Genomic DNA, 19,833 nt, shown 5'->3' with positions numbered 1-19,833 from the left:
TTGTAAGAGTCTGGGTGCTGTGATGAACCTTGCACTTTCTGATGATGGATCCAACTGTGCCTAATGGAACATTCAAACTCTTCGATATTTTTTTGTAGGCATTTCCTGCCTTGTGCATTTCAATGGCTTTATTTCTCACATAAGCAAAATGCTCCTTTGTCTTTACTTTTTCAATGATTGTCCAACAAAGACTATGGTCCTTACAGAAGGTGCTTTTTATATTCAGGAAGATATAGAGGACTCTCAATTAGCACCTAATTATGTTTAATTATTGTCAAATGACTGTCACCTTTGTGATTAATTTGTCATTTGTGTAAACCTCTAGCTTCTAAAGCACAAGAGGTTTAAATACGTATGTAAACACTAACTTTTGAGTTTTACTTCTTCAGCTAAATATCTACAGAAAATGGTTTATTTTGACTTTGAAAATGTAAATACTTGTGCAAGCCACTGTAAGATAATGTTAATAAATCTATATAAAAACACTGCAGATGAATCTGAATTATATTGTTATGCATGTTCTTAAAATTACCAAGGATTTGTGAGATATGCAATGAAAGCATATTAAAGTATTATTGTTTTGATAAAGTGCATATCTACAGTTAAGATTGCTTGCAATTTTATAGTTATTGTTTTGTTATTTTAGTACGACCAGAATTCACAGATACATTAGCCATCAAAGAAGGCAGGCACCCAATACTGGAGAGAATTTCAAGCCAGCAGCCTGTTTCCAACAGCACATATATCTTTGAGGGCAGTAACTTCACTCTGATTACAGGACCCAACATGAGTGGAAAATCTACATACCTTAAGCAAGTGGTGCTTTGCCAAATTATGGCTCAAATAGGTGAGCTATCTGTTCTTGGAGAATGCAAAGTTGAGTTTTGAGTTGCAAAAATGTAAGATCTGTGTATTATACATTTTCTTCAAGAGAGAATGAGTTGAATCCAACATAACATGGAAGATTAATTTTATTTCTGAATTTTATGTACTTGTTTACATTTTTTTCTTTCCATACTAATGCAATGTGTGCATTAATACTGCTGCCATGTATAACTAGGATGGTTATTTTTTTCATCAGGTATAGGTTCTCCTTTGATTCTTTGTGGATTCTCCACTTGTATTCCCTTTTCCTTTTGTGTCATCCATTCAGGTTGATACAGTTAGGTCCATAAATATTTGGACAGAGACAACTTTTTTCTAATTTTGGTTCTGTAGATTACCATAATGAATTTTAAATGAAACAACTCAGATGTAGTTGAAGTGCAGACTTTCAGCTTTAATTCAATGGGTTAAACAAAAAAAAATGTATAAAAATGTGAGCCAACTAAAGCATTTTTTGACACAATCCCTTTATTTCAGGGGCTCAAAAGTAATTTGACAAATTAAATAACTGGAAATAAAATGTTCATTTCTAATACTTGGTTAAAAACCCTTTGCTGGCAATGACAGCCTGAAGTCTTGAACTCATGGACATCACCAGATGGTGAGTTTCCTCCTTTTTAATGCTCTGCCTTTACTGCAGCGGCTTTCAGTTGCTGTTTGTTTGTGAGCCTTTCTGTCCAAAGTTTAGCCTTCAACAAGTGAAATGCATGCTCAATTTGGTTAAGATCAAGTGACTGACTTGGCCATTCAAGAATTTTCCACTTCTTGCTTTAATAAACTCCTGGATTGCTTTGGCTGTATGTTTTGGGTTATTGTCCATCTGTATCATGAAACGCCGCCTAATCAATTTGATTGCATTTAGCTGGATTTTAGCAGACAGTATGTCTCTGAACACCTCAGAATTCATTCGGCTGCTTCTGTTCTGTGTCACATCATCAATAAACACTAGTGTCCCAGTGCCACTGGCAGCCATGCACGCCCAAGCCATCACACTGCCTCCACCGTGTTTTACAGATGATGTGGTTTGCTTTGGATAATGAGCTGCTCCATGCCTTCTCCATAGTTTTTTCTTGCCATCATTCTGGTAGAGGTTGATCTTGGTTTCATCTGTCCAAAGAATGTTTCCCAGAACTGTGCTGGCTTTTTTAGATGTTCTTTAGCAAAGTCCAATCTAGCCTTTCTATTCTTGAGGCTTATGAGTGGATTGCACCTTGCAGTGCACCCTCTGTATTTACTTTCATGCAGTCTTCTCTTTATGGTAGACTTGGATATCGATACGCCTACCCCCTGGAGAGTATTGTTCACTTTGTTGGCTGTTGTGAAGGGATTTCTCTTCACCATGGAAATGATTCTGAGATCATCCACCAACGTTGTCTTCCGTGGACGTCCAGGTCTTTTTGCGTTGCTGAGTTCACCAGTGCTTGCTTTCTTTCTCAGGATGTACCAAACTGTAGATTTTGCACTCGTAATATTGTAGCAATTTCTGGATGGGTTTTTTCTGTTTTCGCAGCTTAAGGATGGCTTCTTTCACCTGCATGAAGAGCTCCTTTGACCACATGTTGTCTGTTCACAGCAAAATCTCCCATATGCAAGCACCACATCTCAAATCAACTCCAGGCCTTTTATCTTCTTAATTGATAATGACATAACGACGGACTTGACCACACCTGCCCATGAAATAGCCTTTGAGTCAATTGTCCAATTACTTTTGAGCCCCTGAAATGAAGGGATTGTGTTCAAAAAATGCTTTAGTTGCCTCACATTTTTTGCAATCTTTTTGTTCAACCCACTGAATTAAAGCTGAAAGTCTGCACTTCAACTGCATCTGAGTTGTTTCATTTAAAATTCATTGTGATAATGTACAGAACCAAAATTAGAAAAAAGTTGTCTCTGTCCAAATATTTATGGACATAACTGTATTTGTATCAAGAAATTCATTCCATTTTTTTTAATAGGTGCGTTTGTGTGTGTTGTTTCATTTCCTGGCCTTGTGCTAAGGCTGAACTGTTGTCTTTTGTTTTGGTTCCACTTCACTTATTATACTTACAGCCTTATAAATCTCAAAACATTTTCAGAGTAACATAACAAATTAACACAAGCAAAACTGAAGCCTTGTGAAATACTATTTAGTTCAGTATACAGTATATGTGATTATGTCTGACAGGTGTTGTAAAACGTGGATTTTTTCAGGTGCATTTGTTCCTGCAGAATATGCATCTTTTCGGATTGCAGATCAGATTTTTACAAGGATTGGCATAGATGATGACTTTGAAACTAGTTCATCCACCTTTATGGTTGAAATGAAGGAGGTTTGTTTTTATGCATCTTTCAGAAAGTATTACAAATATGATTTTTTTACTTAAAAGTATTTGTTTCATGCATTTGAAGTAATTACAAAAATGTGTACAAAACATTCCAAACTGTCATCTAGATTATTACCCATGGATCGCATTTACAAATTTTGGGTTCAATTGCAAGAGAGCATTTTAACAAACTATGGTGCTGTTCACCATCCTTTTAGATTGCAGCAATCTTAGTTTAAATCTTTGGGCGATTCAGCAAACTCTACACCTTATCCATGGGTTAAGTGGTTAAGGCACTCCTTATTTTTTGATTGGTAATGAATCTATACTAATAAAAGGCAAAGCCCTCACTGACTCACTCACTCACTCACTCACTCACTCATCACTAATTCTCCAACTTCCTGTGTAGGTAGAAGGCAGAAATTTGGCAGGCTTATTCCTTACATCTTACTTACAAAAGTTAAGCACGTTTTATTTCGAAATTCTACGCATAATGATCATAACGGTCAATAATGGTCGACAACGTCCGCCGTGTTGAACTTTCTTATTTATGGCCCCATCTTCACCAAATTTGGTGGGCGGCTTCCCTGCGCTAACCGAAACCAATGTACGTACTTATTTCGATGGTATGACACCACTGTCGGCCGCTATATTGAACTTTCCAACTTCATTAATTTTCCAACTTCCAGTGTAGGTAGAAGGCTGACCCCATCTTCACGAAATTTGGTAGGTGGCTTCCCTGCGCTAACCAAAACCAATGTACATACTTATTTCGGTGGTATGATGCCACTGTCGGCCGCTATATTGAACTTTCCAACATCACTAATTCTCCAACTTCCCGTGTAGGTAGAAGGCTGAAATTTGGCAGGCTCATTCCTTACAGCTTACTAACAAAAGTTAAACAGGTTTCATTTCGAAATTCTACGCGTAATGGTCATAACGGTCAACAACGTCCGCCATGTTGAACTTTCTTATTCATGGCCCCATCTTCACGAAATTTGGTAGGCGGCTTCCCTGCGCTAACCGAAACCAATGTACGTATTTATTTCGGTGGTATGACGCCACTGTCAGCCGCCATATTGAACTTTCCAACGTCACTAATTCTCCAACTTCCCGTGTAGGTAGAAGGCTGAAATTTGGCAGGCTCATTCCTTACAGCTTACTTACAAAAGTTAAACAGGTTTCATTTCGAAATTCTACGCGTAACGGTCATAATGGTCAACAACGTCCGCCATGTTGAACTTTCTTATTCATGGCCACATCTTCACGAAATTTGGTAGGTGGCTTCCCTGCGCTAACCGAAACTAATGTACGTACTTATTTCGGTGGTATGACGCCACTGTTAGTCGCCGTATTAAACTTTCCAACGTCACTAATTCTCCAACTTCCCGTGTAGGTAGAAGGCTGAAATTTGGTACTTATTTCGGTGGTATGATGCCACTGTTGGCTGCCATATTGAACTTTTCAACAGTCTTTGTTACTTATGGGCCCATCTTCAAGAAATTTGGTACGCAGGTTCCCAACGCTAACTGAATTCTACTTACGTACATATATACGTCCATAGCTTGCAGCTCGGTCACCGTGTGTGGCGGCGTTGGGTTCCCCCATCCCAACGCCTCCCACGTTGTTGGCTGCCTGCATAAGGCCGTCCATCGCTCCAGTCTCTACATTCCCTTCATTGCTTCGCCACGGGATTCACGTCTCCCTGCTGATAACTACAGCCTTTTTATTTAATCCACGGCTTCTCCGCTGTTTTATTGTTCATTTATTACGATTATAGTTATTGTTTAGGTATTTTAGACTTACTTTACATTGTTCAGGTACCCATTTCCTTTATCATTCCAACCGTACCCCCATTAACATGTCTATCGAGGTGCTCACCATCGATCAAAGAACTGTCACTTACCGAGTGGTTTCCATGCCCAGAGATGCCACCTGCCTTTTCCATTCTGTTTGTTACATATTGCACGGCCATATCAGGCTCACTCTTGATATCCGGAGGAACATTGTGTTTTATGTATTGAATGACTGGAACAGGTTCAAGGTGTGGACTGATGATGGTAATGGAGATAATTATACTACACAGGAGCACTATAAGAGTGAAACGCTTAAGCCCTTCACCTATGCATCTGCATGTGAGTTGATGGCTGCCGCTGAATTGTTTGGTTGTCGCTTTCAAGTGTACCGAAATGGCCAAATACTTTACACCTTTCAACAACCGCCAATGCCTCTTAAACATCTTAGATTCACAGGTGACGATTTGAGTAGTGGACACTTTGATGTTTATGAATGTTTAAACTCTCAAAAGCTGGATATGAAGTTATCGATGAAACTGGTTGTATACTTACAACGCTTGACAGATGCCGAATGTCTCTTCAACACAAGTCCTACAAATACTGTCGTAATTGAAACAAACCATGAAACTCTAACCTATTATGACAGCAGCAATCCAAGCTGTGAGATTTGAAACAAGATTACTGTTCACATGGCCAACTGTACGTTGCATGCTCAAGAGTAAGCTCAGCGCACAGCTTGGTCATATTACAACCGGAGGGCCAAACTCACAATGTGGTATACAAAGAGATCCTTAACAAATAAATGATGGTATATTTTCCCTTAGTTTAAAAAGGTTTAATTTTCTTCTTAATAAAAATTTTAAGGCAGTACTTCGCCACTGCGAGGCGCGGGTATTTTGCTAGTACTTATTATAATTGGTAACATAAATTATGTACAAAATTCACAAAGTGCAGACTGGCAGACCTCTTAAAATTAAACATTGCACTAATGTAACTTTGACCTTTAGAATGTCTGTGTGTAAAATTTTGACCAGCATTATCAATAACCACACTACTTTTCGCTGCTGTCTACTAATAAATAGCCATTGTAACTATGCTAGATTTTGTGGCATAGGACCATGAAACTGTGTGCTATAATAATTAAGTGTATAGTGTATATATTGCATATGTTGATGGATTAGGTAAAATGCTACACTATGCAACTGAAAATTTAACTGTATTCTTTCTTTCTCAATTTTAAAGAATAATTGCATAAAATTTTACATTATTTTATGTGACACAGTATTAAGTGCTTAGAATTTAAGCAATTTTTATATTAAACACTATGCAGTCCTATAATGATCTATGAAGGAGAGACAAGACCCCAAAGAACATTTGGCAGCATTTTTGACCTTAGATCTTATTATGCATTGAAAAACTGCGTAACTTAGACTTATGTGTAATAAATGTGCCATCAATTGTTTGAGAGTTGAACTTTCTTGAATTGGGTGTATAATAATTTTATATACTAGGTATAATGTTTTTGTAGTAATATGACTTAAAACATGTTTTTGTTCATTTTTAAAGATAACCTACATTATTCGTAATGCCACTGACCAGTCCCTCATCATTATAGATGAGCTTGGAAGAGGTACAAATGCAGAGGAAGGCACTGGTATTTGTCATGCAGTCTGTGAGTTTCTGCTTAGTCTGAAGGTACAGGTACAGGTTCTGATGTTATATTGCAGTCTGATTTAGAATTAGAAATTAAAATTTAGAATATGGAAATTAAAATTGGAAAAGATTGTATTTATCACCAATCAGTGCAAAAACAGTGAATTATCATAAAGAACTCTTGGTTTCCACCAGGCTTTCACTCTGTTTGCAACACACTTTCTGGAAATCTGCCAGCTACAGACACTGTACCCGAATGTGGAGAATTACCATATGGAGGTGCACCACACGTGCAGTGCTGCTGGTAATTCAGAGAAAATCACATATAGTTACCTTCTAAAAAAGGGAAGATCTGAAGAGAGAAATTATGGTAAGAAGCCTGCTATTGATTAACAAGAATACAGTTTTTTTTTTCCAGATTGGAGAAAGTCGTTTTGGCAGTGTTTCATACAAGAATAACTCCATGAAGGCAAAAGGATAAATAAAAATGTACCTTTGTCACAAAATAGCACAAAAGAAGGATGAATATAAGGATTAAAATAAACAGATTCAAAACAACACAACAACAGCCTCTATGTTCCTGTCTAAATGGGAGTTGATTCCAACTTATTAAATAGGACGGCTTCTCCTTTTCTTTCTTTCTTTCTTTCTTTCTTTCTTTCTTTCTTTCTTTCTTTCTTTCTTTCTTTCTTTCTTTCTTTGTCTCTCTCTGTCTGTCCCTCTCTCTATCACTCTCTGTCTCTCACTCATACACATGTACTGTTCTCTCACTATCTTACCCATTGACTCTTCCTCAAGCCAGTTGAGCCTTCATCCCAACTCACCTCCTAATTCTATAAACCTTCTAGCTGTACGGTGGCTTTAGACTTCTTTCCTGGAATCATTTATGTTGTTGGGGTGGCCCAAGCTTTGCTGCAGGGTAGAGCACCATCTAGTGGCTTATATTTTTTTTTTTGTTCTTTATTTCACCTTATACAATTGTATTAGGAATTTGTTAGTTTTCGCATACCCCTTGGGGTCAGAGAGCATTGTACATGACCCTGGAGCAATTACAGGTTAAGGGTCTTGCTCAAGGGCCCAGCAGATTAGGATCTCTTTTTGGCAGTGACGGGGATTCGAACTGGCAACCTTCGGGATACCAGCGCAGATCCTTAGCTTCACTCCGCCCCTAATTATTATCTATTATTATATTATCTAAAAAGAGACCTGCATTTCATTTTCATTTAGGTCTATCTCATTATACCTTATTATAGTTTTCATAAATTGCTGAAAAGTCTAATAACAGCACTCTGAGCAATTACATAATCTGCTTTCTTGTCTAACAACTTAACAATTAACAAATATTTAAATAAATAAAACACAGTGTTATGATGCATGCCACTCAGATATATCAGAAAGTGGGGTGGAGACCTCAAAAACCAAGAAAAATACAGATTTGCACAATTCCTGATGCAAATTAATTTGATATTAGCATTAACACTGTAATTACATTTGAAGGAAATATGAGGGGCAGCAAGATGATGAGAGACAAACATATTATGCACAAAGTGGATTTCTTCAATTACTTATACCTTGGGACTTGGAAACTTTGGAATTTAGGAAGGCACGTAACTCATGAGATGGCAAAAAACAGGTAAAGTTTTTTGTAGTGGAGTGAACCTGTCTTTTCTGACAAACTAATGCAGCAGCTAGTTAAAAAAAACAGAAAAATTATTAGTTCATGCTATTTAAATATGCCCTGCAAACATAAAGAAGTAATATAGCCGTGTTACATCATTCCTTAGTCTTCACATGCCTTTTGTATGAAAATTTGATAGTGAAATTTTAAAACAGAGACATTTAATCTTTTACATGGTCATTTTCTCTGGCTTGCTGTTCATTGAGCCTAACAGAGAGAGATAGACAGACAGACAGACAGAAAGCCTGACAGACAGATTTATAACTTCAATACCTGTGAAAATTAGTTTAACTGTTAAAAAAACAACAAAAAAAAAGAACCAGAAAGCCTTGTAGCCATAGATTTTGCAGAGGTGTAATACTTAAATCAAGTGATCAACACTTTTATTAAAACTCCAGTCTCTTAAACCAAGAACCAGTGAATAGGCCAGTATAGATTTTGTGCTTTATATTCGTGGGTGTTGTCCTGTAGGATTTTAGCTATTGATCTAGGTATATATCTCAAATATAGATCAACATAAAAACTGTCCTTAAAATCACTCACAGGGTGACCCTTCATAATCATTATTAATGGTGACTTTGCTTAGCTGCTGTTGATTATATTTTAATATGCTCCTAGCACTTTTTACACTTGAACTCTGTCTGAGGAATTATGATTAAAGCCAGAGCTGAGCACATTCAAAGCCCCAGTCTTGAATTATCCCAGACTGAAACCAAGTGTAGCTCCTGGATATTTAATGTGTATTTTTATGTGTCAACATAGTCATGAATGTCACATCAGCTTTCTGTAAGTCGTGCTGGTTTTAAGTAACATATGTGGACTTATGACTACTTCATTGGCTTGCTGAAATGATCCATGACCATGAGGAAGTGTGTTACCAGCCAAAACACAAAGTATCCAAAAAAGTTCCATCCTTGCTAAATGGGATCTTATTTTATTGTTGAAAAAGGAAGCCGTTCAAAATACATAAACTATTTTACAGCCAGGCTAAAATAAATGTTGTGCTTTGACAGTGATTTTGCTTACCCACTGTTAATTATATTTTGATTCCTGGATGTCACACATTTTCACCTTAAATGAAAAGGACTTTTTACTTTATGTCTAATAAATGTCAATAGCACATTCCTAGATATTAGTTTACTCTTTAGTCATAAGGTGACTCCTATATCTGTCTATCTGTCTGAATTCCTTCCTCTGTTGTGGCGAGAAGAGAACTGTCGTGCTGTCTTTTCTAGCCTAGTTTAACTACTTGTGGACTCATGTGACTGCATCATGTGACTACTTTACTTTTAGGCTGACCTAACTGTGCAAAATAAACTCCTGTGGACTTCTGGTTTCTCTCAGGGGTGTGGCTTGCTTGTGATTTTTCATTATGCAAACAGAGCAGAGCACTCTTCGAGACATCTAGAGTTCCCTGTCTTTTCTCTTTTAGCATTTTCTGTACTCATGGCTTATTCATACTGAGTAGATGGAGCACACAATGACAGTTCAAAGATATCTATTTGTTTTGAAAGGACATTTTTTTTAAAGTTGTGCAAATTGTCTTGACTATGAATTTTGTAAGCAGCTTTCTGTAAGAGCCAAGCAGGAAACTGTTAACCCGGTTACTTCCTTATATGACAGTGAGTTGTTTTACATCAGTAAAGGAAACTGTGTGTACACCTGCTCTAGCCACATTAAGCAAAAGTAATACAGATAGTTTGCAACTTTTTCCACTTTTCAGGAAAAGTTAAAGCCATAGTGGTCATCTTCAGATGCTCAGTGTTATGTAATTACTTCAACTATTTCTTATAACAGTTATAATATTGTTTACTTATCAAGACATAGTTATGTCTGTCTCAATGTGTCTGTGTAATTTGAGAACATAGTCCAAAACGTATTTGTTTGTAAAATAGTGTTACTTTGGCTCACCAGGCTATTTTCTGTTAGGCAGAAACAGCTACGAGGCTTCGTCTCATGTACAGTACATTTTTGATCCTGGAATTATTATATGTTCATTCCATTACTTTGAGGTTTTCTGGGTTGTCCCAACATATGAAAATGAACAAATTTCACCCTGTGACTATAATATTAAAGAATAAGTCAGGAATTTTCCAAGTTGAAGTTATTTCTTTACAATCATGGTCTATATTTGTTTGCCACATTAAATTGCACTATAAAGTAAAGCATGTTTTATTAACAAAGAAAAAAATGAGCCCTCTCCGGTATTTCTTAATGGAGCTTATGGGTGCTGAGGTCCCATTATAAAGAAAAGTCTTAAAACTAACTGAATATGCCCATTTTGTAAGCCAAAAATATAACTGAGTATCGATCTGTGTCTTGAGATTACACACACATTGCAGAACAGTGTATCCATGTTGTTTTATTGTAAGAAGGTGAAAAAGTAAAAAGCAAACCATTCTTGTAAGATTCAGCAATTTTAAAATACTGGCTGTGTGCTTCACATTGCCAACTACCCCGTTTGTCTTCCTTCCCAAGGAGACTGTCCACACTTCAGCCCATGGAACAGGGTAGAGATACTTAAGCAAAGGGGCATGGATTCACCTTGGAAAGTCAGCACCAAGCACTGTTATGGATAATATTAAATGTTAATGCTCAGACGTGAATTGCTGTTTCTTTTCTGTAGACAATTGGATAATAATAACTGAAAATAACACAATGATTGCTTATATTCTTTCAATATATGGAAGTCTATTTTTTTCATAAAGATACTTTCTGCTGCTGCAGAACTGACAACGCTTTAGTGAGGGAGTGCACACATATTTTTATATTAAGTTTTTAATACAAACTTGTAAAACACAGGTGAAGATGTCCAGGAATGAGTTCATAATCCTTTCATAAAACAGTAACGGCAGATTCTCCTATTTGTGCTTTGATGTAGCTGATCTTTAATTTCACAGCCATTCTAGACACTATGTAATGTCTGTGTAATGTGTGTTTTCAACTCTAAAGCCAGTTTTAACTAAACAACAAAAAATTGCATGTGTCACTTTCATTTTTATGAAATATCTACCAATTTGGTAGACAATGCCCTGTGCTATTTATTTGTATGCATTTCCTATATTTTTATAGTCTAAAACTCCCATAAATAATATTTATTGTTTATACAGTAACATTTATCACTGAAATAAATATAAGCATATATTATTTAAATATAAACATACTTTGTTCATCTCATCTTTCTTGTGTAAAACAATACTACTGGAAAATGGCATAGTTTTTAAGCGTATGTAAGGCATGTTTAATGTTTAAACTTTTTCAGTCTTGTAAAATGTGTGTTGTTTGTGACTTTTCCTATCTTCTGTGGTTTATAGGACTCAAGGCTGCTAATGTTAGTGCACTTCCACAATCCATTATTGAGGAAGCAAAGAATATTACATTCCACATCAATAAGCAGCTTTGGGTATGTACCATATTTAAAAACAAAACCACCTTTATATTTCACCTTTACTGAAGTAGACGTATGTACCATAGAGATTATTTGTTTAATTTATAATTATTATGTTAGTAGTGTGGAAGTACAGTATATATCCCATACATGTCAATGTCATCTGTTAATTTCTACACTACCTTCTCTGCACTTGAACTTTTGGTCTATGCCATTTGTAAATCTTTTTATTATTAACATTTTAAAATGATAAATAATTTTCATGATTTACAACCACTTAGACAAATCTATTAAATACATCAGTCTTTATGAAAAAAACTAATATGAGCTAGCATTTAGGGATGCAATACCACCATATTGTTGTAAGGGTTCTGCATTTTTGCAAAAGTGGCAGTATATGGCTTGTTACTTTTTTCATCTCTTTCTTTGTCTAACAGGAACAGCAACATAGTGACCCTGAAGCTAAAAAAGAAAGGGCTATGTACCATCTGGCAATGAGGCTCCATCAGGCGGCCAAAAACTCTCAACTAGAATCAGATAATCTTAGGATGTTTCTTAAAGGCCTCAAAAGATACTATATAGCAGAACTGTGTACTGTTGAAGGGGCTGCATCCTTGAATACAGAGAAAACTGCAGCTAGTTTAACTGATGAGTAAAGACAAACATAGTGAACTATAGCTTATTAACCACACTCTTAGAAGGCGTATACTATTTTATTTTAAGGTTATTAGTGATTTATATCAACTAATGTACCATATTTGTTTAATACTGTCTGTGCTTGTTTAACGTGAAATCCATTCATGATATTTAATTCATAACATCTACTCTATTTAATTATTACTTCATTCATAATATATAATGTGAAATTTTTGGCATAACTGTTCGGCGTACAAACAAATTTTTACTTTGTTTAGATTCACTTAGATCAATAATTAAATACTTAAAAAGATAAAGTACAGAAAGTAACATTGCTTTGGGTTTAACTGTAGTTTTACTAGGCTTTTTGATTCTGAAATGAACAGTGCTGTCTCTAATGCAACAGTACTCCAATGCGTATATTTGTTTTGACTGAGGAAAGAAACAGTTGCACTTAACTGTGTTATTATTTTGTATGAAACATTGTTCTTAAATATAACATTTACAGTCAGGTAAAACTTATGTATCTTGTATATATACAAAGGTTTTTCTTTCTGTTTCAGTCAAATTTCTAAAGGTTTCTGAATGTTTTGTGATTACAGAATTTATTAAATTCTTAAATCTCTATTAAAGATGCCTTTTAATTTAATATGTGGAGGATTGCAATTCATTGGTACTTAAGTCGATACAGGTTGATGGGGTGTGAACTAACAAAAAATATACGTCATACGCGACTGATTTTGCTAATACTGTAGTTGACGAATATGCATTTAAAAATAAAGTCATTATGAATTTCTCCGCCCCCTAGCTTATGATCTCCGCCCCTTTTCCCGCCTCCCTAGTCGGGATCGCTGGCCAGTGCAGGAGCTAAGGTATCGAGCTCCATTGACACGAGACTGGAGGGGGTCTGCTAGAGACGACTGACCAACGGGCGGGCCGGTGGGTCCTATATACTAACGCAGGTATAACAACATTGGCTCATACCATTTTATGCTTTGTGTTTTTTCGTTGAAAGTTTTGACGAGCAAGGGACTCTGAAGTATAATGTTTTAGCATGGTACAATTGTCGATGTGCCTGGCCTCGTCTAAGATGCTGGCACCCGAGCACAACAGTGGTGAGGCGTGATTTGAAGCGAGGCGGAGGCATCCGGCCTTCAGAAACAGGCCGAGGAGTCGCCAAGGGGAATCGGCCGGAAGAACCGCCGCCCTCTTTCCTGGGTTTACCCGAGAATACTGCCGTCGTCCGGACGGAGGCTTTGCGCCTTTACTGATTCGTCATTCTGAATAACCCTTGAAAGTGTATGGTCCTCGTGTCTTTACTCGCAGTAGTTCGAGGTCCAAGGCCACTGTAAAGCAGCAGACGTCTTACAGGAGAAGACTAGGCCTCTGCTGGGAATTACTTTGTGCATAGCAGTTGCTGTGTCATTGGTATAACACCACAGCGGCCGAAGAACGCTCAGTATAAAGTTCACTTCTCGTGTTGGTTTTCTTTAGTTCTCGGAACAGTGATGCCATTTGCATCTTGCGAAGGAACCACGATCCTAGTTGCACCTTCAGCGACATAAATTTGTTGAAGCAACATTGCTTTCAGTGTTTTCACTCACACATGCAAATCCTCGGTCTAAATGGCAGCGTGGTATACGGGCTTAGGAGAGTGGCAATCGATACTGATGTGTCCGAACTATTTGAAATAAGGTTTTCTTGAGATGCTTGGTGATATAGGGACGTAACATAAGAGAGAATCAATGTTTAGAGTAAAATATCACGTTATTACTTCAGCGGGTCCTTGATATGGGTTAAACGAATTTAGTTAACAATTGAAAGATTTCTAAGCTCAATTCATAACTGGTAATCTTTACAAAGAGTTTCTAGCATTTTTTTATTTTGCTAAAGACAGTTTTAACTGTCAACAGTTAACGAATACATACCAGTATAGTTATCTCCGTGTTCATTTCCTCATATACAATCTATACACATTACATCAATAAAAGTATTAACATGGTGATAGACAGTAGCTAACGTGAATGTACTCTCACAAAGTTAAAGTTAGTTTCTGATTACACAAAAAAAGGTGCATTTTCAAATGTCAACTTAATGTATCCCTGCTCCAATATTCAGTGTAATTAAATATTTGAATGTAGAATTCGACTCCCTTAAATCTAAAAACATTTTAATTCACCAATACTTTTTTTTAATTTCAGGCAATACCTCTCTTTAATTTCATTAATTTCCTTCAAGTCTTTAAGTGAATGACAGATTATTTGTGCATGACGACAGAAAATGGTGGAATTTGATTTTACTTTTCCTTTGAATGTTGGTCATGTGATATTGCAACATGTCTCTAGTAACCTAATATACATTTATAAGAAGAGATTGATTGAATAGAGTGACTCAATAGGATAGTGCTCAGAGCCAGGGCCTTATAGTTTCCAAACCTGCTTTTATTTTTTGAACTGTTGGTTTGTAGTTTACATGGGTTTTCTTGATGTGCCACTTGTTTTCTCATGCAGCTACATGCCTTTGAGAATTATTTTAATACTGTAGGTACAGCATACAATTGTTGATTTATCAATATACTTGACAATGACTTGGTATCACATATAGGGATGGCTCCTGCTATGGCTTATTTTTTTTTAAGTCAGAATATTATATTCTGAAAGTTGCTTTGAAAAATGTACTAGTAAATTGTTTTTTTGCTTAGGGCTCAGATTCATTTTGTTATGCAATTGCGCAGGCAGTTCGTTGTACAGGTGGCGTTAGTTTGGACAAATCCAGTGGAAAGGGAACACACTTAAATAAGGGTAACACCCAACTTGATTTTATTCCAAATGTTCAGTTTTTAAGACTAAAGTATGTTTTTCTAATAAAACTGACATCAGTTTACTGGGTATCATTAACAAATAAAATTAATATTGAATTATTGTGAATGGCTTTGGATGTTTTAAACTGCAGTATCAGTTTTTTTTCTTTACTCAAATCAATATTTTGATCTTTAAAAATGATTGACATCTTTCCATTATACAACTGTTTTTAATAGCTTCATCTCAATATGAACATGTTTTATATGTTTAACTTACAAGTTTCTAACATACTTGATATAATTTTGCTAAATGTCAAATATATTTTATAGGTTTAAACAATGCAAGCAAACTTCTTTAGCATATGAATACCAATTACATATGTGCATGTCAGGATGTCACACAAAAATGTTGTCAGGCGGGGAGGTTCCTCCTAAAATCAAATTATTTATTTCTTTTTACACTTTAAATTTGAGAGAAATTTTCTTGAACAGAGTTTTATTAATAAGCGAAATTGAGGGATCACAATTGTTGATTACAAATATTCTTTTTCGGATCCCTATCAATTTGCATAGTTCAAGGGAAAGTCTAAGATTGTACATTAAGTGCCTTGCATTGATAATCTGGCAAACCCTTTGAACAGCCCAACCCATAAGAGTTTACTCCGCTCCTCCATATGATGAAAGGTTGTTATGTTATATGACAATTACATCACCTAGGATAGTTTGTCCCTTTGTAATTTCTTTAAAAGTTATTGGGCAGATGCCTATAAATATCAAAAGAGCAAACTTGCTGATTTTCTATCATAATACGTTAATTCAATTTTATAGCTTAAATTTTAAAATTGACACTATGAAATTATGCAATCAATGTAATGAACGTAATTCAGGTTAGCAAAACTGTTTTGAGACTAATCAATTAAAATAAGTTGGAGTAACTTGAATCAGTTATGTATAGGTTAGATCAATATAAAGATAACATCTGATTTATTAACATTTTTTGTGCTGAACTGCTGATAAAATGTTTTTTGAGTACATCACTCTTTGCGTTTATGCTGCTGTTGGCAAGCAGCACAGTTCTCTGAATGGCTTGTCACAACTAGAAATAGCTCCTGTAGATGGGGTTATTAAATGTATTGTATGGTAATGTATATCTAACACCCACTGAATATTTTTATAGCTGTTGTTCATTCTTTGAAATTTGTTTTTATGACAAGAACCTGTTTGTTTTTAAACCTTGCTCATTTCCCCAAGAAGCCAGCTTTGATTGCTTTATAACTCTTAAAGCAGTGTATCGACTATCTGTTTGTGTGTTTGAGATTACTATTACATATTTTTTTGGTTTATATAGAATATAGAGCACACATTACTGATTTGGTGTTTTTATTTGATGTACTAATTGTATGTAATTACTGATGGCCAAGAGAAAATCCCTTTCTGTTGCATAGTCTTCCTGATTTATGGAGAAGGGGTATGTCTTGTAAGCAAGAAGGAAGTCTTTTGGATGAAACAATACAGATAATGACTAATTGTTTTTGCAAGGAATAAATATATTTTTGGTCTATGAATGACTAGACATTAACAAGTGTTTATATTTTAAGTTAGTGGCAACGGTTATCTTAAAGCCATTACATGAGCAGCATGTTTGTTATTCTATCTTAGTACAGTCTCCTAAACTTGTTAGGTTTTAGACTATTTTTCTGAAGGTTTCATTTATAAGGTGATAGTCATTTTATCTCATTTTCATTTGATTTTTGCTTACAACTGCATTCACCTAATGCCTTCTAAGAAGCAGTGTCAAGCACTGATTAAAACTCGACGGCTTTTCTTTTAAATTGTTCCACCAGCTGGCATCAGTCTAGTTTGCCTTGATTGAAATGCCCACTTTTCATAATTTAAGTCTGAATAACTGATAAATCGTGGCATCTGCTAAGAATTCTAAATCGTAATTCGAATAAACACCTGTGTTGCCTATGCGCTGATTTCCTGTGATGTTTCTTCTTTTTAGACAACCTTTTACAGAGAAAGCTGACATTAGCTTTATTGAGATACACTTTGTGGAGTGAGTCAGGAGAGTGATCACTAACAACTCCTCCCTGCTCATGATATCATTTAAACTAAACACTGAACAACTGATTACCGGTAAGGAACAACTGAAATACACATAGTGAAAAGAAAATAAAATATTTATTAAGTAACTATTGCTTGTATCAATTTCAGTTTTGGACCTTTTAAAGAAATTGATATATGTTTGGATAAACCTGGTTCTTTTAACAGATCTTTTATAAAAATAATCAGAATGTTAGTGTTATGCAATAATGACAATTAAATATAACCTGTTCCTGGAATGATGTGAAATAATCACTTGGCTAAGATTTGTTTGTTTATTTTTAACTTTGAAATGGGCACATTTTTGGCTTATCAGATTGCTTTTGATGGCAGTTATTATGAATGAAAGGTAAACCTTTTGCTTATAATACCTTACCTTTACAGACATTTTATGCTAATTTACAGCTGCAGAGAGCCTATTCCAAAAGCTCTAGATGTTAGTTATACACCATCAGTTCAAAAATAGGCCACTCTTCTCCAGTTTGGATGGATTAGCACTTAATGATTTGTTTTCTGCTGCCTCTCCAATTAAGGCCAGATGGTTAATGGTAATGCATCCTACAGCACTCTCCACCTTGCACCATGCATTCCTTGGAATGGGCAAAAAGTTGTAAATTAAGAGTTCAAGTCATCCTACCTAGGGGTGGGTGCGGGCGCAGGATGCTTGTACAGAGCTAAATATCCTTGACTGATCTGTAGCATTGCTTTTCTTGAGAAAAAGACTGCACATTCTTGGTTTCTTCTTTAGGAGAGCCTTGTTCATGTGTTATGTGAATATAAGGTTGGGAGCATGCACTGATGGCGAGTTGCTGCACCCACCACATGGATTGAGATCAGAGTGCAGTGGGTAAAACCTCACCCCCACATTGGAACAGTGTTAGGTTTTTTATTTCTCTCTGTGCCTGGAGTGCCAATCCTGCCACCAAACCCCAAGTTTTTCCTGTAAACATGAGGACCTGCTTACAAGGCTGGATGCAGATTAATGTCATGCCCAGGATGAAGCAATTGCATGTTAAGGGCCTTGCTCAACCATATCCATTAATCCAGTATTAGCCATGCTTGAAGAGACTTCATGTCTTGTCCAGCATTTGCTTTCAATCCCACCTAGCCTCTCTAGCTATTCCTTCATTAAATTTTATGTGTATTTATAGTTAGCAGAAATATCAATTAAGCTATTCTAAAATGTCTCTCAAATAGTGATACTTATTGCCTTTTCCATACATTACTTTATATTGGTCTGCAGCCACTTTGAAAATGTGGCCATAGTGTGGTATTAGATTTCAGTCTTTTTTATTATTATAACTGTAATAAGGTTGTAAATACCCTTTGTTACAAAGGTGCCACCTTGGAACTCTGTAATCTTATCTTTTGCTACCTTGCATTCTGGTTTGTAATTATTGTGCACATCTGGAAACCACTTTGAAATGGTTTGTGTTTATAATGAATGTAGTGATTGAGAAAGTGTTAGGATGAATGCAGAACTGCAGGATACTAGACTGGTAGCTTAAGAGTAAGGTTAATTATGACTGGTTCTGATATTGCCTAATGAATTATTGTACATTCTTGAGTAGCTACTTGACTTGCCTATTGTCCTTTGTAAGGATTTATACTACAAATGAAAAGGTCTTTAAATTGGTGTTGACTATGAAACATGACGTGATGTAAAGTTTCATTGACAAAAGCAAACTGATTAAATAGAGAACACTTTAATGATTTGACAAGTTTGTTGAAATGTTTCTAGATTTTATTTTATCATATACCATATAAAGGTTGACTCTTCTTTCTTGAATTTAACTGATTCTTTTGTTTTAATTAATAAACAATCAAAAACAGTTACTCCTACAGATAATAGTTGTCCAGCTTTCTGAAGGCCCAATTCCTTAAACTTAATTTAACCTTTGAAGCATGCAATTTCTTAAGACTTTGCATTTATTTATTTTTTGAATTTTCATTTGATGCTCCTTTTTCCCATTGATTTTATGATAATCTTAACTGCCCTTTTGTCACCGAGTACTTTGAATACAGGTTTACTGCATGTAATTGCTAAATTAGCCTCTGATCTCTCCTTCCCTCCTATGTTTTCATAAACACTGAATCCAGTTCATTGTGGCAAGTTGGAGTGTATTTTTGTATTAATAGCTCATTGTTGTCCCAAGCCAGGGTGTATCTCTGTAGCAGTGAGCGGGAACCCACTCTCCGCGGGGTGCCAGCCCAAGCAAAACCAGCGAAAATATATCTTACTGCAAGATAGAAGTACATTTCAATACAGTTTGTGTTACATACCTTTTTCCCCTCACAGGTTAAATATAACTTATTGTCTCAGCACAGTTGTACACCAGTCTTGATACAGTGTTTACTGGAAATTGAAGTCTTAACTGTTGCTCTGCACAACTGATTTACTTACAGCTGTGGTGGTCTGAGACGGTTTTCTTTTTTTTTTTTAAATCAAAATCCATTAAGAAAACTTGGTACCAGAAGGAAGCTGTAACCGTGCACTATCATAAATATTTTTCCCTAAATTCTTTTTTTTGATATTTGACAAACAAATCAAACCATTGTTTGATGCATTGTGTGCCTAGAAAAAGGAA

At 35.9% G+C, this 19,833-nt stretch overlaps 2 protein-coding genes across 6 annotated transcripts in view; both read left to right on the top strand.

Annotated features, from left to right (window-relative positions):
- Window positions 1-12,401, top strand: part of msh4 (mutS homolog 4) — a 50,027-nt gene extending 37,626 nt beyond the window's left edge. Inside the window, exons 15-20 of the mRNA XM_039741870.1 lie at window positions 647-847; window positions 3,076-3,194; window positions 6,551-6,679; window positions 6,833-7,007; window positions 11,630-11,718; window positions 12,141-12,401. Of these exons, the coding sequence (XP_039597804.1) occupies window positions 647-847; window positions 3,076-3,194; window positions 6,551-6,679; window positions 6,833-7,007; window positions 11,630-11,718; window positions 12,141-12,359 (932 nt within the window). The 3' untranslated portion in view covers window positions 12,360-12,401. The remainder of the gene's footprint in view (window positions 1-646; window positions 848-3,075; window positions 3,195-6,550; window positions 6,680-6,832; window positions 7,008-11,629; window positions 11,719-12,140) is intronic.
- A 764-nt stretch (window positions 12,402-13,165) lies between these two features.
- The window catches only part of ktn1 (kinectin 1), a 143,866-nt gene continuing 137,198 nt past the window's right edge, over window positions 13,166-19,833 (top strand). For 2 of the 5 annotated variants that reach the window (XM_039742025.1, XM_039742026.1), the window contains exon 1: window positions 13,166-13,301. The gene's annotated coding sequence lies outside the window, so the exon portion shown is untranslated. Of the gene's footprint in view, window positions 13,302-17,144; window positions 17,279-19,833 lie in introns of all 5 variants that reach the window. The other 3 variants (XM_039742027.1, XM_039742023.1, XM_039742024.1) reach the window with 2 other exon arrangements.

Source organism: Polypterus senegalus, chromosome 18, assembly GCF_016835505.1.
Source record: "Polypterus senegalus isolate Bchr_013 chromosome 18, ASM1683550v1, whole genome shotgun sequence".
Classification (NCBI taxonomy): Eukaryota; Metazoa; Chordata; class Cladistia; order Polypteriformes; family Polypteridae; genus Polypterus; species Polypterus senegalus.
The sequence above is the reverse complement of the archived record's forward strand: the minus strand, read 5'-3'. Positions and strand labels throughout refer to the sequence as shown.